At 44.7% G+C, this 22965-nt stretch overlaps 3 protein-coding genes across 3 annotated transcripts; 2 read left to right on the top strand and 1 right to left on the bottom strand.

Annotated features, from left to right (window-relative positions):
- Positions 1–995: 995 nt before the first annotated feature.
- Positions 996–3217, top strand: LOC100832585. The gene is made up of 2 exons (XM_003558029.4): positions 996–1600; positions 2397–3217. The coding sequence occupies exons 1-2, from the start codon at positions 1132–1134 to the stop codon at positions 2939–2941; spliced, it is 1014 nt and encodes a 337-aa protein (XP_003558077.1). The 5' UTR covers positions 996–1131; the 3' UTR covers positions 2942–3217.
- Positions 3218–7069: 3852 nt separating this feature from the next.
- On the top strand, positions 7070–10006 carry LOC100826101 (protein trichome birefringence-like 6). The gene is made up of 5 exons (XM_003561651.4): positions 7070–8383; positions 8479–8671; positions 8759–8949; positions 9190–9348; positions 9453–10006. Exons 1-5 carry the CDS (start codon positions 7275–7277, stop codon positions 9778–9780), a joined length of 1980 nt encoding a protein of 659 aa, XP_003561699.1. The 5' UTR covers positions 7070–7274; the 3' UTR covers positions 9781–10006.
- Positions 10007–12711: 2705 nt separating this feature from the next.
- Positions 12712–22728, bottom strand: LOC100832275 (histone-lysine N-methyltransferase EZ3). The gene is made up of 17 exons (XM_010230407.3): positions 22574–22728; positions 22379–22474; positions 21941–22278; positions 21398–21559; positions 20194–20278; positions 19939–20070; positions 19803–19850; positions 19655–19726; positions 16485–16738; positions 16205–16352; positions 14622–14839; positions 14032–14163; positions 13774–13864; positions 13641–13688; positions 13434–13562; positions 13260–13337; positions 12712–13175 (listed from the first exon to the last, which is right to left on the bottom strand). The coding sequence occupies exons 1-17, from the start codon at positions 22628–22630 to the stop codon at positions 12987–12989; spliced, it is 2277 nt and encodes a 758-aa protein (XP_010228709.1). The 5' UTR covers positions 22631–22728; the 3' UTR covers positions 12712–12986.
- Between the last annotated feature and the right edge of the window lie 237 nt (positions 22729–22965).

Genomic DNA, 22965 nt, shown 5'->3' with positions numbered 1-22965 from the left:
TTTTCCCATGTTGTGTTCGAACATTGTCCTCATGAGAGTAATGTCGTAGCTCATATTTAGTTAGACAGGCGGTTGGGTCTTAACACATTCTTTGGCTTGAGGATCCTCCACATTTTACTTCTAGTTTGCTCGTGGAGTACGTACTTTTGCCAATCAACAAAGGTGCCATGATAGCTTTTCCTCCAAAAAAAAAAAAGAAGAAGAAGCCATCACGGTCTAATTCATACAGCTAGTGGATCTCACCAATATATTTTTGTCATTTTGGTTTTCGTCCTCGTCGTTTTTGCGTCGATTTAGTTGCTTGACAACCCGCTTGCAAGGGGTGTGTATGAGAATATTTGCAAAAAAAAAAAGTTAAGTACAACATTTTATATATTTTTAGGGATATTTTTAAGGCAATGCACCCACATAATTTTGTTTCTCGATCTGCCATCCGCCACTGACAACCGTCCTATGTTTTTCTCACACATTTTTCATAGTATAAATTCTGAATTTTAATTTCTAATCGTTTTCTCAAGAATGCAATTTCTAATTTCTAATCGTTTTGATGGCCTGAATTTGTAATTGAATTTACCGGCTCTATTTTGCGAGGATTCAACCACTCAATTCTAGGTGATCTTTCTTTTGATTTTTTCCAGGTCCAAACAACATTGGGAGCAGAAAATTCTGCTCCACCCCAGACCCCCACGGCCGTCAGAGAGAAAAATCGGTAGCCATTGCCGTGCGTCCGCCGGGCTGGCGGTCGCAGGCGGCATCCGGTGCCGATCTGCCAATTGCCAAAGGCGTCGTCGCCACTTCCGGTCCCCGTACCCATTTGCCCCCACCACCACGTCCTTCACGGGAAGTGGGAACCACGGCTCTCTGGTCCCAGATCGGACTGTAATTTCTGACATTTCTGTAGTGACCGAACCCGAAAGATTCCGCTCCGAAAGCGCGCTGTGCCGCTCGCCAAACAGCCACCAAAACCCCACCAAAAAGGCGTAGCACTTCGTCAAATTTTATTTCTAGGAACCCCTTTCTTCCGTCCATATCAGTCGGTCAAGCGAAGGAACAGACAAAACGAGAAGGCGAGCCTCTCGACCCCTGTGCCGTGTGCCGCCCTCTGGATCTTGCCCGCCGCCGCTTGTTGCCATGTGTGGTGGCCGCCGGCGCCGTCGCGGCGGTGGCTCCGACGCGGGGGCGGGCGGGCGGGGGTTCTGCGGGCCCGCGCTCGCCGTCGTGGCCCTGGCGGCCGCCGCGGTCGTGGCGTTCCTGGAGGGCACCGCCGGCGGCATCTCCTACGCGGGCGACGGGTGGCTCCACGAGTGCGCCAAGTGGGACGCCGAGGGCGGGCGGTTCCTGGTGTCCACCTTCTTCGGCGCCGGCGTCGCCGAGGTGCGCGTCGGGGCCGGGAAGGAGGAGGACGCTCTGGCCGAGCGGGTATTCGTGGCGGACCCCGAGGTGTCCGGGAGGGTGGCGCTGGGGCTCGCCGTGGACGCCACGAGGCGGCGCGTCCTCGTGGCCTACGCCGACCGCCCGCCGCGGTTCGGGTACGCGGCCGTGGGCGCGTACGAGCTCGGCTCGGGCCGCCGCCTCTTCCTCGTCCGCCTCGACGGGCCAGGTACGTCCCCCGCCGCCGTGATCGATCGATCTGAAGGCTTCTCTCTTTCTCTCCGGCCATACGAATGTTCTTGCTTCTTTCTAGCCTTCTGATGAGGATTCATGTTGCGTTGCCGGAGGGTCCCCGACCGGTGGGCCCCAACTCCCTTTATGCCCCGCCATTAAAAATCGCTCGACATGATCTGGACGATCCGTTGGAGAATGGAACGATGAATAATTGCTGGATTGGGCCGAGGCCATCATTAATTGTGTCGAGACGTCCATGAATTGAGGCTGCAATGCAGCAGTACAGATCCCTGTGGCTTGGCATCTTTTGTAGGGCAGAACGTAAATGGCAAACAGAGAAAAGAGCCGTCACATTGTAGTACGAATTAGGATCCTTCGTCAAATCCTGCTGTTAGTACAGATCAGACCAAATAGTCTGCCATGTTTACGTAGAACTAAGCTGTTGTCCTCAACCCTATAAAAAAAGAAGATGTGGCCATGAACAGGGAAGCAGTGAAGCACCAAACACGTACTAGGATCCTATTCGTTATATCAATGCACAAGTGGGGAATAACCGGCATAAACCTGTACTGTAGTATGTAGTAAGAATGAATCATGCCATTAGTGCACCGCTGCTCCTGAATGAAAAATATTAGTCCTACAAGATCAGTGTCAATGCACAAGTGGGTAGTAACCGGCATAAACCTGTGCGTAGTAAGAATGAATCCTGCCACGAGTCCACTAGTACTGCGAGATGAGTATTCACGGGTGGTTAATTTATTCAAGTCGTGATTTGTTTAACACGCGTGCAGGCGAGTCCTCGTTCGCCGACGACGTGGCCGTCGACGAGGACGGCAACGCGTACGTGACGGACATCATGGGCAGCAAGATCTGGAAGGTGAGCCCAGACGGTGAGCCACTGTCGATCATCAAGAACGGCACCTTCACCCAGCGGGCCGGCACGGCGAACAACCTGATCGGCCTGAACGGCATCGTCTACCACCCCAACGGCTACCTCCTCGTCGTCCACACCAGCGGCGGCGACCTCTTCAAGGTGGACCCGAGGACAGGCGGCGTGGGCGTGGTCAAGGTGCGTGGCTCGCTCAAGAGGGGCGACGGGCTGGAGCTGCTCTCCCCGACGAGGCTGGCCGTCGCGGGAATGCCGAGCCGGCTGGTCGAGAGCTCCGACGACTGGGAGACCGCCAGCGTCACGGGCCGGTACGTCGGGCCGGCGCACCGGGTCGGGTCGTCGGCGACGGTGAAGGACGGGGACGTGTACGTCAACCACATCTTCGGGTTCGGCCTTGGCAGCAAGAAGACGCACGTCCTTGCCAAGGCGGTGTTCGCGCCTTTGTAGCGCTTGAGGCCCGTGCGGCGATGAGTCGACGATCGATGCCTTGTTGACGACTCTCTCTTTTTTTTCCGTCGTTTAAAGAGATTGTCTACTACTGCCTGAGTTTTCTTTGATCTGCCACTTCTAAATCATATGAAGAACAATTATTTTGTAAGTCGATCTGGAAAATATGCTGAATTATGCTAGATATAGCAAAGACGAGGCAGAGGCCGGAAAATAACGGTGTGTTGTGGTCAATTTTCTGAAATGAATTACAAGTGTACATGTTTCATTGATAAATGTCGGCATTTAAAAAAAACACAAATTCAAATACTTTTGATTACTGGATACATCCATTCATCATATGGTAGTAAAATGCATTTTTGTAGGAGTGAGTTGCAACAAGACACACATTCTAGAACGGGTGTAACAAAAAGCTAACGTTCGTATTGATTTTAACATGTAAAGGCGATACTTCGCCATCTAAGAGCATGTACAATGCAAGATGCCTAGGTGGGTGCTTAGAAAAATTAACTGGTTTTTGTTAAGCACTGATGCTTATTTAGACTAAGCAGATGCCTAACTTGGCACCTCCTCTATACAAATAAGCACTGGTGCTTAAAAAAATGTTTGATTTATTTTCGTAAGCACCTGTCTTAGCACCTTGCATTGTACATGCTCTAACTGAGATGTGCCCATATGTAATTGTCACAAGACGCGTGTCCTTTTTTCAGGTCATTTTGTACAACCATTTGAGAGTATAAATTCAAAATAGAAAACTCAACCGAATTTAAACTGAAAATTCAAATATTTAGAACAAATCAGAGAGTGAGAGAGACAAGGTGACCGATTGGATCGGCATTTAGAGCGGGGAATTGCTTGGTTCGGCCAAATACGATGACAGTTAAATGCGGTTGCGGACATGTCTATAGCTAACTATCGGATTTATGAGTTTTTTTTTGTTACTCGTTAGCGGGGTAAAGCCACTCCCAATGCTCCACCTTGTACGTATCTTAATATGCCACGTAGGTAAAAATCTAATGTGTCAACCTATTTAATGAAGAAAGAGATATGCATGGTATCTTAATATAGATACAACTCTTAGCGCTAAATCTAAGAAAATTCTTAACTTCTCTCTCACAAAACATAATAAATGAGATCTTGTTTAGATACAACCCTAAGAACTGTGCGTTAAAATTCCCCAGAATTGTAGCTTTACACGGTTTACACCTGCCCTAAATTTGCAATAGCTTCACAAACAAAACAAAATAAATCCGACTTTAAGTACTGTTATTAAATTCAAATCTAGAGATAATAATATCATTTTTATTGTCTTTTTTTAAGCTTCTTGAGATGTACATCAATTTGTAATTTCAAATCCTGATACATAATAGATGTATCTTTGTATAAATCTTGGTTATTTTTTTGGAATCTTTTGAGCGACAAACTTAGTGCACCAATAAAACAGACCGCCTCCTCCTCTGACCCCTCTCTGCCGCGGACAAAACCCTCAGGGGTGGATAGTGGCTCTCGCCGGTTCCCAACAGGGTGGCCACGCAATGACGGGCGAGGATGGAAACCGCGCCTCGCCACCGCTAAAGGATGTCGTGACCTTTGGGTTCCTCGTCGACGGTGGGGGTTCTTGTTGTGCTCGTGCACATGGTGTCTGTCCGGCGACGATAATGGCATGGAACATCGACTCCTGCCCTTTGGCATCCAATGTTCACATATTTTGTTGTCCTTCTTTGGTGTGTGGGGCACCTGCGACCGACTCGGTCTGCTGATGAATTTTGGCAGCCAACGAGCAAGCGGTTTTTAATCTTGATTGATCCGATCTGCGGTAGCCTCTAGACTGTTGTTTGTATTATTAGAAACATTGTATCCGGTAAGAAGATGTGGGATGAGAACCAGACGATAGCTACGATGGGTCAACAATCGGCTCCAATGCCGCCGCCTATGTAACGCGGATGCTGTATCCATGGCAGGTATTTATCCCTATCTTTGTAGCCACATATTTCATGTCAGACACTTTATTACTCCCTCCGATTGGTATTACTTGTCTCAAATTTGCCCAAATACGGATATATCTATGTGTAAATGTAATATTTCGACAAGTAATTCCAGTCGGAGGGAGTAATTGTTTTGTCTTATATTGCATAGAGATAATTAACATGGAGAGTACTACCTTTGTCGGCCACTTTTTGGATGTGACACCTAACACCTTCTTATTTTCTTTGCTTATCTCTCCTTTGTGTCAGGCACACAACGTTTTCTTTCTCACTTTTTTCCCACTCATATTTTTTCTCACTTTTTTATAAGATATTTTATTTATTTTGTACATAGAGAGCCACTTTTTTTTTAGTAATTTTATTTGTATGTACATATTACAGTATGTCAGGTAAATGTACACCAAACAATGATACATAAACGTTACAAGACAAGTACATCATTCATTTGTAGTACATGAAACATTGCATGACGGGCACATCAACGTACCACGTACATGGCAAGTACATCAGGGTACATTGCTCAGTACCTTTTCAGTTTTTAAGTACCTCGTGAAAAAAATCAATATTGTGTACATCAACTCGTAAAGTACGTGATGTACCAGATTTTTTTTTACCAAAACCGAGTACATCAATCTCATGTACCATGAAAAAATCACAGTACGAAAACATATACCTCGTTAATGTGTACTAGCTCATATGTAAATAAATTATGATACGTCATGTACCAGAAAAAACATAGTACAAACACTTGCTAAAACATAGTACAAACATTCGTTAAAACATAGTACCTTGTCATGTACCAATGGTACACGTTAAACTTATCGCGTACATCAGCACATAGAATGTTACATTAATATGCATCAAACAAATCACAACATGTACCATTGGTATATGACAAGGTACGATTTTTTCTTCGTTTTCTTCTTGCTCGTACTCTTAACTCAAAGAGAAAACCAAGAAATCCAAAAGCAAAATAACAAGATCTAGCCTCTTTATGGTACAGCAAACACGGAGTACATAGTTAGTACGAGATAGAAGCTCACCATCGATGATGGATCTAGAAGAAAGAGAAGAACATAAACAAACTATTTACGGATGAATCTACAAACCACGCATCCCTCATGGTACCACGGATAGGGAAGGAGTGCTGGAGATAGAGGTGGAGTTTGGTCACGACGATAGAGGTCAGTCGCGAGAGAGACGGTAGAGATCTAGCCACCTTCATCTGCTCCTCCTCCGTCTGGCTGCTCCCCACAGCCGCGAGGGCAGCGGCAGACCAACAGCACGCGGCATCGGCCGGCCATGCGGGGCTGCTGCATAAGCACGAGGGGAGAGAGAGAGGAGGAGGAGGAGGAGGAGAGAAAGTAGGGGCTGTACGTGGTGGGGGAGAGAGAGAGGAGAGAGAGGAAAGGAGATAAAGATAAGGGTGCACGTGGGTGGCACAGAGATTATCAGGTGGGTGGCAGGGGATTAAGAAAAACAATAGACACGTGTTGGCCACAGAAGATACGTGTAGATGCCGTTAGCGGCATCGAGAGATTTGGCGCCGCCTATGAAAATCATATCTCTCTTTGAAAGACGTCGTTGAGGGCCTTGAGGAAACACAGTCAGAGAACAGACAATGGTCCTAGTTGTTTCGATAACGGTCAGCTTACCGCTCAAAGACTTACGGTGCAAACTCCTTTGTTGCAGGAATCAAGAGCTGTGAAAATTTTGAGCGTAGATGTAATTTACCGTCTTTCTTCCCATGTTTTTGAGCGTGTTTTTTTTCTTGAACAATTTGGCTGTACGCGTCTTTTAAAGATTCTAATTTCTTTAAAATAAATAAAAACGCGCCAGTGCACCCAATTTACCTCTCCTTTCTGGTCAGTTAGCTGCTGCATCTGGTGTTTCTTATGGAAGGTAACCGCGTGAACTAATAAATAATTCGTGGTAAACTCTTCGGTCGAAAAGTGCTTGAGGGAGTGCATAGCTCGTGTGCCAGCGGTCAGTTCATCTGCCCGTGCATGCCCCCGTACATCCAGCGCCTGTTGCCTCCAACTGCTCGATTGCGATAATTGTGCTGCAGATTAGTTCAAACGAAAGGTTGGAGCAGGAGTACTTGCCTCTACTACTAATTACCCTTTTCTCCGTATAGAAAAGCCAAAGTAGCTGTCGGCACGACGAGTCACCAGTCGCCACTCACTCCACATTCCCCGTTCCGTTGCCGTTACACCGAAACCCCCTCCAGTCCAGACCTGCTTGTGTTTTGCTTGCCTTCGTCCTCGGCTCGCCGCCGCCGCCGCCTCTATCACGCCCTGACATTGCTGCACCAGCAGCTACGCTCTCTCTATCTCTCCTGGGCAGCAATGGAGAGGCAGAGGACTAGCCCCTCCTCCAACCACCTCCAGAGCCCCAAGAGCCTCATCCTCCTCTCCTTCGCCTCCTCCTCCCTCCTATTCTCCTTCCTCTTCTCCCTCTTCGCCCTCCGCTTCGGCCGCCCCCTGCATCTCCCCTTCGCCTTCTCAATCGGAGGAAATGGCTCCGCCATTGCAGGGCTGCCGGTTCTCAGAGGTGGGGGTGCGGGGGTGGAAGTGGAAGAAGGGGCGTTTCTTGGGGGCGGGAGCGGCGGCGGGGGTTTGGGGGATGATTCGGCTGTCGAGGGAGACCGCCGCGGCCGTGCTGGTGAACTGCCAGTTGACTCGGCGGTGGAGGTGGAAGAGGCGGTCCTTGGAGGTGGGTATGGTGAGAACCCCGCAGATGGTGCGTTACTGGAGGGGACGGATGTTACGGGAGCTGGAAACTATTCTCTGACAGGTTTGGATTCGCCAATGGAGGTGAAAGGAGTTGTTCCCGTAGGTGGAGACGGTGAGAAGCTGGCGAAAGGTCCTGTTGTGGAGAAACCCATCTCCGTCGAAGGCGAGAACCTGAGCAAAGATGATGCCGGGTCGGCAATGAGAGCGAGGTCAAGTCTAGGCAATGATTCTGCTTCCCAGGGAGCAGCTGCTTCATTGGGGAATTTGGAGAGGCCAAAGTCCGCAGAAGCTGTCAATTTCTCCTCCATGGATGCTTCAGGTCCTTCGAGAACCAAAGGCGAATTCTTGCACCCTGGCCGCGTGGGAGGAAATGGCGATTCCTCTGTACAAGGGGCCGATGCTTCGCAACAAGCCAGGCAATGGACAATCTCGAATCATTCAACCACAAAGAACAACTCAAAAGAAGCTCCAATAATAAATCGAAAAAAGCAAGATACTAATCTGACCCAGGAAGCTATTCCGAGCAAAATGGATTTGGCGAGAAGCAAAACAGCACAATGCGATGTTTATGATGGGAGGTGGGTGTTTGATGACAGCTATCCACTTTACACAAGCAACTCTTGCCCATTCGTAGATGAAGGCTTCAGCTGTGAGGCAAATGGAAGAATGGATAAAAGCTACAGAAAGTGGAGGTGGCAGCCAACGCATTGCAGTATCCCTAGGTGCTGCATTAGTACAATTGACCATTCTCATGGTTGTTAGGATTTACAACTAGAACTTTGATATTTGCTAACTTCGGCCTGCTATGAAAATTTAGGTTTGATGCTCGGAAAATGCTTGAGATGCTGAGAGGAAAGCGGCTAGTGTTTGTAGGGGACTCCCTTAACAGGAACCAGTGGGAGTCCATGATGTGCTTGTTGAGAGAGGCAGTCTCCGATCCTGCAAGAATTCATGAAGCTCGCGGCCGCAGGATTACTAAGGACAGAGGGGATTACAATTTCAAGTTCCTGGTTTGTATGATCTGGGTCTTATGTGGAACTGGTCTATTCAATTTCTTAATGTAATGTGTATGAGTCATATTGGCATGGTTTCTGCAGGACTATAACTGCAGTGTGGAGTACCATGTGACACATTTCTTGGTGCATGAAGGCAAGTCAAGAATTGGTCAAAAGCGTACGAGGACACTACGGATTGATACCATTGATCGGAGCTCGTCAAGATGGAGAGGGGCTAATGTGCTTGTGTTTAACACTGCTCATTGGTGGTCTCATCACAAAACAAAAGCTGGGTGAGTGCTGATGATAGTGAAAAAGCACTGACACTTTCTTCAGGTAGTTTATATTTATGTACCATTTGGGAAACAGCTTATCTAGTTAGGAGTATTTAGGGTTAAATGAGAGCTGGAACTGTGTTTTTTTTATTCTTACAAAAAAATTAGAACTTGCATAGAAACTACAGTAAATTATGGTTTTGTAAAGATTATGTTACCAACATAAGGATGGCATCTAAATACCACATTTGCTTGCAGAGTGAATTATTATCAAGAAGGGGATACTGTCCATCCCCACCTCGATGTCTCCACAGCTTTCCATCGAGCACTAACCACATGGGCATCATGGGTCGACCGTTACATCAATCCACGGAAAACTCAAGTGTTCTTCCGAAGCTCATCCCCATCGCATTTCAGGTTTGCTTCCTCAAATCTGAGACGTTCAATCCAACACAAGCAACTCCAATTGACAGCAATCTCCTATAAGCATGCTCAACACAACAACTTATGACTGGTTTCAGCGGCGGGGAGTGGAATTCAGGGGGGCACTGCAAAGAGAGCACAACACCCCTTAATGACACTCGTGCAAGGCCCGTGCCCGAGAGAAATGCGATCTTTGAACAGGTGACGAAGCAAATGAGGACTCCTGTAACAATTATGAACATTACCAATCTATCTGGGCTCAGGATAGATGGACACCCATCTATTTATGGGAGAAAGGCAGGAGATTTGACAACATCTAGCTCCCAGGACTGCAGCCACTGGTGTCTTCCTGGAGTGCCAGATACATGGAATGAGTTATTATTCTACCATTTAGTATCCTCGCAAGAAATCGGTGTTAGAAGTTAGTGGCAAATCTATTTGTTCCTTCCTCTTTTTTTGTTAGGACGGGGCATTATATTTTCGTCTGTACACGTGATTTAATTATGGGTGCAACTCTCTTCTCTTTGCATCTCTTCCCAGCTGATAATGTGCCAAGCAATTATCATATGGATGCTACTTAGTACTTTTTTTGTATAGAAAGAAGCCTTATATTTTTCTGTAAATAAAAATTGATACTTACTCTTCATTCTCATAGCATCTCTTCCCAGCTGGTAACGTGCAGTGTCAAGTAATTATCAAATTAAGATACGAGTTACAGAGAATTTTTTGCGGGAGGGCATGTAACAAATTAATTCAAATAAGGAAAGTTGTCTTGTATTTCTGAAATTTCATATTGGGATTCGGCCTTATATTTCTGGATGGAGGGAGTAGATAACTATGTCATTGAGATTCAGCTTCAATACAGAGACCTTATATTTCTAGATGGAGGGAGTAGATAACTATGTCATCGAGATTCAGCTTCAATAAAGAGACGCAAACTTGCGATTGTGGTGCTCTCTCTATGAGTACTTTCTAGTTTTGTTGATGTCATAATATTTTTTTAAAATAACCTGTAACTTCGTTCAAACTCCATAATCATAATGCTGCGCTCTTTTGTTTTCTTTTTTTTTCCGGGAAAAAGGAAGCTTTATTACTCAAAGAACGGGGTTACAATCAGTAGCTAAACTTGCTACGATACACCGATGGGGTCATGGGGCTGATCAAACAACACATCAGACACCCGCTCTTTTATTTTCAACTTTATTCAAACTCCATCGGTGCTTACTTCAATACTTTGCACATGGCCCATGCCTCCAGGACCCAAATATGACAAAATTTGAGCATTGATGTTGAAGTTGTTTGTACGCCTTTAGATTCGAACAAATTGAAAGCCTTTTTTGGCCGACATTTACTAGATTGAAAATGCTGCGCTCTTTTGTTTTCATCTGATATTCGTAATGGACATTAGCAGGCGAGCGCATATCAGCATATGTCGCGAACGACGAAGCCCCAGCCGCCCGTCCTAGTTGACGCATCAAAAGACCTTTCCACGTTGATCTTCAGCATATCTCCCACCGGCGGACTGCAATGCGCAAGAGGCTCACGCTGCTGCACCTTCTAACACAGGAAATAATTCGGGAAATCCATGGCATACCGATTGATCTTGGTGAACCTCTAGCACCCCAAGGGCAACGACGGAGTTCAGTCTCACCGGATCTTGTCGCCTAAGAATATCAGACATGATTTCCTTTGGGTGGTTGTATGTCAGAAGCTTGTTTCGCACCTCCTCCGGACCCAGTTCTTCTTTTCCATATCGCTTGGGCTCCTTTACACTTCAGAAAAATGTGGCTGCCATCTTCATGGAACCTCTGGCACACTGGACAGTTCGTGTCAGTCCACTCCACGACGACGAATGCTTGTGTGGAAGACTGTTATGAGCCAGCCGCCATAAGAGCATCTGGACTTTTGCCGGGAACTGTGACACGAACAGTTGCTCCGCGAACAGAGAAGGTGCCCTTTGAATCATAATGCCAATATCTTTAGAAAAAAAGAATCATAATGCCAAGGCAAGTTACCTCCCACCTCACGGACAGCGGGACAGGGATGGCCAAAATCAAATTCACATCTTCCTCCCAAAAAATATCCCGCACGAGGGCTTCATCACATGCTCCCGTGGTAGGATCCAAGTCCAGAGACACCTGCGACATTTTTTTCTTTCAAAACCTAGGCAATGTCATTTGATTGGTCAGTAAAAAAAGAGTTGCACAGTTTTTAACCGTCCGAAAACCGGCATTCAGAACAGGCTTCAAGCGGGAAATAGGAGCCCGGGCCTGGGCCTGGACGCCAGGACTCAGGCCAGGCCGGCCCACCCATGCCTAGGCCTAGGTAGAATAGATGCTCAAGAAATCTCCGGTTACCTGGCATATTGGCCCAAGTACCGAAAGAGTAAATCACAGTCTATTAAAATGGAGTTGTTGGTAATGGTTGGGTTCCGTAAGTCAATTTCGTTTAAATTACAACCAATATACCACTACCCGTTATTTTTTCTCCCTCGTCTTATTCATGATTCCAACGTCGTACAACCAAGCTCAGGCCCGATGCGTGGGGCGTGCCTGCCTCTAAGCAAAGCCTCCACAGCCACCAGCCGCCGGACCCCTTCCCGACCTCCGCCAACCACCTGCGCACCCCTTTGTAGCCACGGGAAAAAACCGCTCCCTCTGCCGCGGGTGGAGAGAACAGTTGCGCTGGCGCTAAGGCTGAGAGCGGATCTTACAGCCACCCGTCGGCTTCCTCTTACATCCGGCCCAGCCCGTCGGCTTTCTCCTCGCTGGCTGTCCCTCTGCCGCCTTGCCCCCGCAGCCCCTATGCTCTGCACCTTAGCCCCCACGCCCGCTTCTCTTGCTCCAACTCGGTCGGCGGTCAGACCCTTTGCAGCGGCTCCTTACCGGACGGGAAAGAGAACCGGGAGGGGACGGACGGACACTCCACTATATTGAACATATGTAGTCCCATAATTCTTGTCTCAATTTTGTCCAAATATGGATGTATATATTCCCAAAACGCATCTAGATACATGTAGTATTTCGACAAGAATTATTCACAATAGTTATGACACGATTATCAATTGCATATTGGTTACAGATAATACATTTTCAAAATTGATAAATCATTTTATTTAATGTCTCTATATGTTTTTTTGTCCGTAGCAACACACGGGAACCTTACTACGGAGTATAAATCCATATCCATAACCTACAAATGAATAACGGGACGACCCATTGGGTATATCCATTTTTATAAACGTCAACACATAACCTATAACCATTCAGGTCGGGTATCCATGGGCAGGCTTACTACACAGAAAAATAAAATAGCGTGTGGTTTTGTTGATCCGTAGCAACGCACGGGCACACCTGCTAGTAATGTTATAATTCAGACTTTATACTATTAACTAAATCCACGAAAGCTTATTCTTTGGTCATTCGCAAGCTTGGCCTGCGAGTTCATTTACTAATGAATACATAATTTTTTATCATGCCAACAAATGGTATCCTTGTATAATGTACTGCGACTAAAATCTGTATAAATTATGGTATAACTGGCAGCAGATTGTATCATCCCATCTGCGCAACTTTGTGTGCTCGGCCATGAGAGCACTGGCAGCAGATTGTATCATGCCAGCTGCACTTCAACTATCGAGCAACTTTGTGTGCTCGGCGGTGAGAGCCAGATGGTTCCTCCTTCTTTGATCCTTCTGGTCTCTTTGCCCAGTGTGGAGTTTGGTCAGGTCCATATCGGTAATCATAGAAGAGTTCCTCACTAGCTTCAATACGCTCGCCTGCATAGATACCAACACGATGGTCACCAGCCACCATCATCACCTGGATAGGATCATAGTTAGAAGATGAAATGAAATTCTTGTAAAGACAAAGCATGAAGCAGCATATATTGTTAAAAATTTGTACCTTTGCAAAGCAGTTGGGGTTGTAGGAGTGATTCGCAAACTTTAATTTGTCCCCCTTGCGATTCGCATCCAATACATACTGTGTGAAGCAATCAAATTAGAGGTTAACACTTCGACTTCAAACAACCAAATAATCTAACACAGCCGCACACAATAGGCAGGGCTGGGGGGAGACCTGGTCATTTAAATCAAACAGGAATGAAGAGTTTGCTCGATCATAAATTTTGCCTCGCTTGTCTGCTTCTTTATGAGAAATCAATTCACCGGTGTATTCTCCAAGATAATCATTCTTTTGCACAGGGTTCTGGTATGTCATGAAACACAAAAATATAGTTAGCACAGAGAAGAAATGGAAAGCTATCATAAGCTTCGGTGATCTGACCTTAGTGAATGCACCCCAACCTGCAACATCAGATCTTCCAAGCAAAATCTGAATTGCGATCAATAATTAGTAAAAAGATAGGTAGCGCAGAATGATGTCAAGAGGACAAGGACAAAACAACGTATGTTCTCACCCTTTGTTGTTGTTTTAAAAGGAGTTTCATGTTTTCGCACTGATAACCATCACCTCTTGCTGGTGGCTCACCTAGTGATCCATCTCCACAGCTGAAGAGAATGAGCAACGCGTGAAGTTTAATAAACTAATACGCAACATAAATTTGAATAAAGCTTACATTTGTGCATGAAGGTAGTTAAGAAAAAAATTCTTTCAATCCTATTACACAATTATTTCATAGACTCCAAGAAGATATAGATTTACAAGTGCTGATTACCTCACCCAGCAGTTTCTGCAAACATCCGGATCACATTCTCGACTGGCAGCGAAACATGGACATTGTCTGCTTCTGCACTGACTTTTTGCACAATGACAGCCTCTAAACCTGTTTTTGCAGCTTTTTGAACACCTAAATGGTAATTAACAAAAGAAGTCAGGGTCAAGTTTTTGCTTAGCATACATTATTAATATGATGTAAGAAATATGATGATAAAAAAGAACTGCATATCTTACAGCGCATTACAATCATTTTCACTTGCTTTTCGAATCAGCTCAATACATGCTCCTGCTAATATATATTTTTCTTTCTAGAATATTACTATTAGACCTTTTTTTTTTGTATTAAGGCTCATTTTGCGGTTGCTGAACTGTGTTGTACTGAACTTATTTTATAATCTGTTGTGGGAAAATACACAGGAAAGCAGGCAAAAGTTGGTCAGGCAAACAGACAAATAAGCAAAGCTGGACTATCGTAATCCACCTCAATGCCAAACTCAGCCTAAATAGAAGGCAAAGCCCGGAAGAGATGAGGTGGATAATAGATTTGTGCTTGATAAAAATGGGAATGTATCATATCTTGGAACATACCCACAGTATTTCTCACAGCAAGTCACATTATCCATACAGGGACAACCTTTGGTACACATTTGCTGGCAACCACATGGTGTATACTGTGTTTCCCATTTCTTCCCATCACCAATTCTTTTCCTAACAGCTGGATGCCCGGAAGACTTTGAAGTATATTTATTCTTTCGAATTCGGCCCCTCCGACGACAGATCCTTGTTCTTGGAACCACTTCTTGCTCCTAGAAAATCATGGGCAAATAATCATGTTGCTGACATAACTGGTGGAAAACAAAGCTTTTGAATGTGCAGTAGTACTGATATTATATCCTACTCCTTCCGATCCATAATAAGTGTCTCAGACTTAGTACAACTTTGTACTAAGTACAGAATCTGAGACACTTATTATGGATCGGAGGGAGTAGTTGATTTATTTGTGAAGGCAGGCTTGGGATGGTTAACGGTGTTAGCTGGTAGAAGGTCTGGCTCCGAACAGAAAGCTGAGACATGCACTCCTCCCATAGCTTTCTGTCACTACAACTAGTGATTTTATGCACTCAACCCGTATCGCTCAACAATATTGACAATGTTGCACCTAGAAGTAGAAACAGGAAATTCAAAGAGCCAGTAGAATATGTCCTTAATTCATGATAAAATGATCTAGTTTGTAATCCCTAACTACCCAGTCCTTTTTTTTCGAGCAAGCAGCAGACACGCTCCCTTTTCATTTAGAAGGGAGTGCAAAATATGTACAGAAATTGGCATGTTTTTTTAGGGGAACACGCGCATGGTAGCACTCAGCCCATCACCTATCCAGACTCTAAAAATCTGGGGATACCATGTTATGAGCTCTGGACAAACAGCAGTTCTACGGAATACTATGTGTAACAAACTTCACTTGTTTGCTGAAGGCCTAGTTTAAAACACCGGACCGGACCGCCAGTTGAACCGGACCAGAACCGGCGACCTGGACGGTCTGTTAAGCGCACTGGACAGCCTATGCCACTGAACCGGAGAATACTGGCGAACGGGTCTTTTTTATTAAACCGGCAAACCGGACTGTGAAAAAAGTGACCCAAGCGGCAGATTTTTTAAGATACCCTTTGCTAGATTTATTTATGTCTGAAAAATGTAGGGTAACTTTGGAAATGGAAGAAGACGATGCTATCTCTAGGTTTTTATCTGTTTATTGCAGGGGTAACTTTGAAAAATCCAGGGATAATTTTGCAACTTACATTTTTATCTGTTTATTGCAGCATATTTATGAACAAAATAATATTATTTTATACCAAAAAAAAAAAAGACAGTGAACCGGTGAACCAGTGTTCGACCCGTAAGAACCTGAACCTGAACCTGAAGGACGCCTAACTTAATCGAAAGCAAAAGAACTTCAAAATCAGGAACAACATGTCATGCAATAATTAAGAATCAAATCATGTAATTCCTTCTCTGTGGAAAGCATAATAAGCAAACTCAATACAGCAGCAAGGAACTGTATCCAGAATGATATGACAACCAACATATTTTATTGTTTTGACGTTCCTTATACAATTACATACAAAATATTGAGATGGAGCACGAGATTAATAATGTAATTCAGCGCATACCATGTAATCTTGTTCAGCTGCAAAATCACCAGAGATCGATTTACCCAGGAGATGCCTCTTTGCCATTGCTGCACCGTTGTTGTACATGTAGCTAGCCACTTCCATGCATGTTTTCAGGCCAGCTAATGTATTTCTGGCTATTTGACAACTGTTGACAATTCAAACCAGTGTTTAGTAATGTTAGAAGCTTAACCTAAATTAATCAGGGAACTCTTTTCCAGATAACACAAGGGGAGATAATACTTTAACTATTGCTCCTTATATATGTCCAAAGAATTACCTATTTTTCCCAAATATCTCAACTCCTTTCAAATATAAACCTCTCTCTAGGGTACTCCAACAAGAAAGAGTGTCCTCCCTGCTGGAACTGAGCAAATTCTTTGCAGCTGATTCTTTATTGCTACTCTCCATTGCTGCATCCTCGGTAGTACTAGTTGGGCTTCCACCACCACTATTTTTGTTAGAAGTTTTGCTCTTGGGATCATCTAGTTGATTGCCTCCAGATTTTTTGAAATCTGGTCTTGTGTCACCAATCTGCGAAATGGAATGTTCATTCAGTACATGGCTTGCAAAAGGAGTATCTGAAGTTATTGCCTTGCCTTTTTATCAGGAAAATCATCGCTGGACCTAGGTCTTTTTGAAATCTTGCGCTTCCCTAAACTTCTTAGAAGCATATCACTGGGTATATTTTCAGTTTCAGAAATATCCCCAGAAGGCGGTGTAGTATGTTTTTCAGCGCTTTCAGAATATATCTTTAATCTGCTTGTTCCAACATATATACTGGATCTAATAATGTCTTCCTCTCGGTTCGAATCTTCTGATTCAGACACTATAGCAATACCAACTTTGTGTGAGGCGGGTCTTGACTCCATATTGACCCCCTTCTTTTCGGCTTCCAGGATGGGCTTCCCCGAGAAGCTGCTCTCCCCCAGCTTCCTGGAGAAGCCGCCTAAACATTCTGCTAGGCTTCCAAATTAGTTTAGGCCCTGTCTGTTTGGGCTTCTGCTTCAGCTTTTGGTGCTTCTAGCAATCTCAAAAGCACTTCTCCCGTTTACACATGAAGCTGAGAAGCACCTCCAGACGTGCTTTCATGTGTAAACGGGAGAAGTGCTTTTGAGATTGCTAGAAGACCCAAAAGCTGAAGCAGAAGCCCAAACAAACAGGGCCTAAACGGGAGAAGTGTAAACGGAAGAAGTGCTTTTGAGATTGCTAGAAGCACCAAAAGCTGAATCAGAAGCCCAAACAAACAGGGAGTTAGCATAAATCACATGCGGCTTCTCAAGAAGCTGGGGAGAGCAGCTTCTGAGAGAAGCCCATCCTAGAAGCCGAAAAGAAGGGGGGCATTATTATGTGTTGCAGAAGCAGCACAATCATATTTCCGTGCATCTTGAAATCCTTCTCTCATCTGGGAACAAACTAAACTCAAAATTAACCTCAGAGCATAGTAAACAAGCTCAGGTCAACAAACAAATGTGAAATTCTTCTCTCCTCTGGGCCCGTGGGTTTTGCCAAATCTGGATCTGGTAAGGTTCGATGCTGGTAGAGGTGGGCACTTTTACACCGAAACCAAAAACTAGAACCCAACCGTCTTGACCGCATTGTAGGTCAAAACCAGTGATTGGTGATCGGTTGGGTTGAGAAAACATTCACTGTTCAGTGTTTGGTGATCGGTGACGAGATCGGTATGCAGTCCCCAGAACACATATACACCGAACAACCCAAACTATATGTTCTATGCAGTGCAACGGGCCCAAGTCGGCTCAAATGCCCAATAATTAGCACTATACCCTACGAATTAATTAGTACTCTAGCCATCCACGTTCTCACTAACCTAGCCACAGGCACCGCTCCCAACTTCATCTAGCGAGTCGGTAACTCTACCTGCAGGCCACTCGTACCTCCGGCTAGCCGCTCACAAGTTTTGTATCATGCAAGGCAAGCCTGCCTTCATGATTTGATATGCACGTTGATTGATGTGTTATTAGCGTTGATGTATGATCCCAACAACGTAAGCAAGTCATCACTAAGGCCTCTCCCAATGCTCCTATGTGGCGGTCGCTTAGACATCCACGTCAGCATTTGGCCTATGTGGCACATGATTAATGAAGAAACCGTCTGCTATGCTAACTACCATCTCTTCAGGCAAACCAACACAAAGTCATTAAATTTTTCTCACGAAGCTATTAAATAAGTACTACGTTTTTTGACAGAAATAAGTACTCCCTCCGTCCCATATTAAGTGACTCAAATTTGCCAAAATATGGATGTATCTATACCCCAAAAGCGTCTAGATACATGTAATATTTCATCACTTAATATGGGACGGAGGGAGTGCTATACTACTTTAGATACAACACTAAGAGACAATGCATTGGGGAGGTGGTCTCTTAGCAGTTATTCTACACTATAAGAAACAACACCTAAGAGACTATGCATTGAGAGAGGCCTAATAGCTCATGGCTCGTGTGGCTACTAGTACTTGCTAGTTGCAATTAAACCTCACAGTTGTTTATGTTCCATTCTGCGCACGGCAAATTGTTGCACTGGACTGCTCATGACAGGTTGGCTTGATGGGTTTACGAGCGTCTCGGTTAACCGAATAAACCGCACTGAAGAAATTCAACGAATAGGATTTGGTGGCTACATTCTCTGTGGAATTTCAGTGTGCACAGACACCGGATGTTTGGAAAACCGAATAAACAAAAGCATTAACCATATAGATCGTATGCCCACCCCTGGATGCCGGTGATGATGGCACTCCTGGGCATCTTTGTCCTCCTTGGAGGCCTCGACAAAGGGTTCATCCCCTCCACTGGACCATGGCTGGCCAGATCTGGGGTGGCTGCTGCTGGCATGGATGGACTCCCTCCATCGAGGTTCGGTGGGGTGGTGGTGCGAGGCATTCCAGGCGAAAGTTTTGTCCCAGCAGGGCTCCGTGCCAATAATGACAAAGGGGCATCATTCCCCTCCTTGTAGGCATTGTCGAAGAGCTCGTAGCCTGCCCTGGGCCAATGGATGTGTTTAGCGGCTTCAAGGGAGCAGTCGGGAGCACGAATGCCTCCAGCTAGCAGGCAGAGTTACGATTGCTGGCGTGTCATCATCGGGCAGTGATATATGCTTAGTAATATAGCTTCGTGGCTTTGCTGTTGTCAGGGTTTTTGCATGGTTGTCCATAATCAACCGCGATCATTAGCCTAGTTTTCCACATAAACCAGGACAATCCATTCTTCTAATGAATTGCAGGAACACCCTACCCTGTGACAAGGTTCGCGGAAAAAAAGAATGGAATAACCCTTGGGTACCAAAACCCCATCAATGTTACCCACCGATAGAATTTCAATGAAAGAGTTCTTAATTTTTGCCACAGGAATTAGTGCAATTTAAGTGAAAAACTAAGGGGAGATTTGCTAATGCCAGTTAATACAATTGAAAATTTGAGGGGAAACATACTTGAAGGTAGCATTGGTCACTGCATGGGGTCTTGTTCTCATCGAGTTCAAACCCACAGGGTTGCTTCTCACTCTTGCAAGCACATGAGTTAAATACTTAGCAGAAGAGAAAAGAAATTTTATTCAAACATGAATGACCTTTTACTTACTGGGAATACTAAGTTCTGAGAGCAGCCATGGAGACGGCAATCAAAAACCTGCGTGAACAAATATTATCAAATAAATCATACCTTGGCATACGGATATAAAAAAGGACAAAAAGTGATTGCCAGAAGTAGAATATACCAAACATCTGCGGCAGAAGAGATTATCAAAAGAATCCAAAACCATATCTACAGTCTTGTCAAGGTGGCTCTCTGTCTTTTCGGAAAATCCAGAGTACTTGTCATTTTTCACACAAAGAAATTTAGATCTATCCTGAAATTTTAATGAAAACAACAGGCTCAGAATCATGTTCAGTCTCAAGTCAAACAGAATAACTGTAGGGTCAAAATTACATGTATCCACTGAATGAAAATCTTGCTAAATGAAATGGACAACCTCAATTTCAGAAGGAGAAGCAGTAACAAACTGGCAGATGGCACTTAAAACCTCTTGGCTTGACCCATGTTCTTGAGTAACTTTCCTGCAGCACTTAGTCAGGATCATATTAGTATATATACACACATAGAAAATTATTTTTTGCAAGACTGATTGTGAAGAGATATGGATAGTATTGGCATGGTTGCACATGATAACAACAGTGTGCAAAGTAGTATTTTTCAGGCAGGATAATTACTATTAAGTTAATCAGATCTAATTAAGCAGGCGTTTATATTCTTATTCCAGTGTGTAGAAGCAACTTAATTCACACCACTTGGCTAAATGAGTACTCCCTTTCGTGTCCTTGAGAAGCATACGTGTGACTTGTCTGTCTTTCACCAATATGCACTTAAATATTTAGATTGATTGCACAAATATAATCTAAGAAGATTCACATAAAAACTTCCAATGTAAAAAACATAGAAGTGAAAAAACAAATAACACAAACATCGAAGCAGTACTGCTTGTAGTAGAGTGGTCAGTAGTTGAAAATAAAGAGCTTTCAAATATGTTCTTTTCAGCAGCACCGAAGAATCTCTCACAAAAGTTGAGGTCAAATTTGAAACTCTGGTACCATGAAAACCGAAAAGATGGCAAAATTTGTGACGAGACAATGCGAAAACGTACTTTAAAAACTACTAATTAAGCCCTCATAGAACCCATGCCTAACGTCAAACATTTCCAGGTTTTGCAATCAATATACATAAAAAGGTATCTCAACTGGCCATTGGTTCATCAGATAACAGTCAAGTTCTGCAATTGGTAATATCTTTTTGAAAAAGAAAAAAATCACTGGCTTAATTAGCCTTCCACTTTAGAATGCACAAGGTACACTAAAGCTGAAAGCTGTATGCTATGAGAAGTTCTTAAGGAACATAACATGGGAATAGCATGTAAGCTGTGTAAAGTAACTTTTAGACAAATGCAACTAGCCATTGCGGCACGGCTGATGTTTTTCTGTTATTGTAATGTTCTTGTTCTGGTATGTTTAAGAGATCCAACATTTTCTCCAGTTAATGCAATATTCTTGTTCTGGTACATTTAAGAATCAACCATATTATCAAAAGTCCATGACCTGTTGGTACAAAAAGAGCACATAGTACAGGAAAAATACAGCCTATTCAAATGGGGATTATGGGAGATAAAATTGCTAGTATTATACCATATTAGCTGATCTTCTTCTCCTGTGAAAACATGCTTCTCTTCCCCAGGTTCTGGAATTTCTTCATCACTTTCACTGCAGATCAAAGCCTCATTGCCAACTGAATCATAGTAAATTCTCCTCCTACCAACAATTGATTGATCGTCGGCCATCCTTTGGTTTCTGCGCAGTGTTGTTTAAAAGATAATAAATACCAAAGACAATACGGAAACGATATATGTCCTTACAAGGTGTACACGCATGTAACAAAATTATCTCATCTGAATCAATTCAGCTAATATTTTTTGATAAACAGATCAAGCTAATAAACTTACAACAAGTAGCTTAAGAACTTTTCGTAGCATTCTGACATTCTTGTGATCATTCGACATTTTGAACAAGTTTTTTCATCTAAAGAGGTGCATTCTGACATTCAAGTATCCTCTCCACAATTCTCAAGTTAACTCTATATGACATATGACCCCATGTAGAACTGAAGAGTGAAGAGCAACCTAACAACAAGTCATCAAATTAACTGGTACAAAGAGAGTTGCAACACTATACTTGTCCAGAAAGGTCCAGGTGGTGTATGAAGGAATTTTATCAACCAACGGCAGATTCACGAGCCGCACAACAATCCTTTGCACCGCGCTGCCGCCGGAGCTCGAGAGCGCCAGCGTCCCGACGGCTGACTGATTTTCCTCCTGCACGTGCACCACCTCCCTCTCACCCGACCCACTGGCCAGGTTCCACCCCACGATCCTGGAATGCCCCTCCGCGGAGCGCTGCGACAGCACGTTGCCGCCCTCCGTACCCCTCGATGAGGCCTCCGCCGCTGCGGCCACATCGAATAGCCCGCACGTGTGCCTCTGCAGCGCCCTCCTGTTTGCCTCCATCATGTCCTGCCAAGACCCAACACAACCCAATCCCCAACCACCAGATTGAGTAAACCCAAAATTCACGATTTCCCAACGAATTTTAGAGATGTGATCGGTGCTTTACCTTGATCGACGCGAGGCGGACTAATTCGGCTTGGCACTTCAGCTGCTTCAGCTTCCCGTGGAGTGCTGACAGGCCGGAGGCGTCCACGCCCAGCCCCTGCGGAAAAACAAAGCGGAAAGGATCGAAACCGATCAGATTGGGGAGGGAGATCGAGGAGGGGAATCGGACAAGTGGAATCGATCGAGAGGCCCGCACCTTGGGACCGTCCCGGTGGGAGGAGGAGTCGGAGATCTTGGACGACGACGACGCCATGGCGGTGGCGCGAGCCGACTTCTCTCCTCCTCCGTTCTCCCTGTCGACGCGGCGACGGCTCTGCTCTCTGTTGCAGCCTAGGCTCAAGACGGCAACGGTGACAAAATCCCGTCGGCTAGTGCTTGTCCAACGAGCGTTTTTTTTGACATCATGTATCTATTACTATCTATTAAATTGGAGTTAGTGGTGATTGTCGCGGGCGTCATAGGTTAACTTCGTTAAAATTACAACCAATACATCATTGCCCGTTATTTTCTTTTTCTCCTGTTTTTTCACGATTTCTCCTACTCCGTCTTACAACCCACGCCACTACACCCGCATTCCGACCTCGACGG

The sequence above is a fragment of the Brachypodium distachyon genome, chromosome 1 (genome assembly GCF_000005505.3).
Source record: "Brachypodium distachyon strain Bd21 chromosome 1, Brachypodium_distachyon_v3.0, whole genome shotgun sequence".
In the NCBI taxonomy this organism is placed as follows: Eukaryota; Viridiplantae; Streptophyta; class Magnoliopsida; order Poales; family Poaceae; genus Brachypodium; species Brachypodium distachyon.
The sequence above is the reverse complement of the archived record's forward strand: the minus strand, read 5'-3'. Positions and strand labels throughout refer to the sequence as shown.

Excerpts from the sequence above, each read along its gene's own strand:
- LOC100832275 (XM_010230407.3), bottom strand. The coding sequence starts at position 22,630 with ATGGCGTCGTCGTCGTCCAAGATCTCCGACTCCTCCTCCCACCGGGAC. Across the intron at positions 16,739-19,654 it reads GTGACCAATGCTACCTTCAA|ATTGGTGACACAAGACCAGA; the intron begins GTATGTTTCCCC and ends TCCATTTCGCAG. Across the intron at positions 13,563-13,640 it reads GTTGGGGTGCATTCACTAAG|AACCCTGTGCAAAAGAATGA; the intron begins GTCAGATCACCG and ends ATGACATACCAG.
- LOC100826101 (XM_003561651.4), top strand. The coding sequence starts at position 7,275 with ATGGAGAGGCAGAGGACTAGCCCCTCCTCCAACCACCTCCAGAGCCCC. Across the intron at positions 8,672-8,758 it reads ATTACAATTTCAAGTTCCTG|GACTATAACTGCAGTGTGGA; the intron begins GTTTGTATGATC and ends TGGTTTCTGCAG. Across the intron at positions 8,950-9,189 it reads CATCACAAAACAAAAGCTGG|AGTGAATTATTATCAAGAAG; the intron begins GTGAGTGCTGAT and ends ATTTGCTTGCAG.
- LOC100832585 (XM_003558029.4), top strand. The coding sequence starts at position 1,132 with ATGTGTGGTGGCCGCCGGCGCCGTCGCGGCGGTGGCTCCGACGCGGGG. Across the intron at positions 1,601-2,396 it reads CGTCCGCCTCGACGGGCCAG|GCGAGTCCTCGTTCGCCGAC; the intron begins GTACGTCCCCCG and ends ACACGCGTGCAG.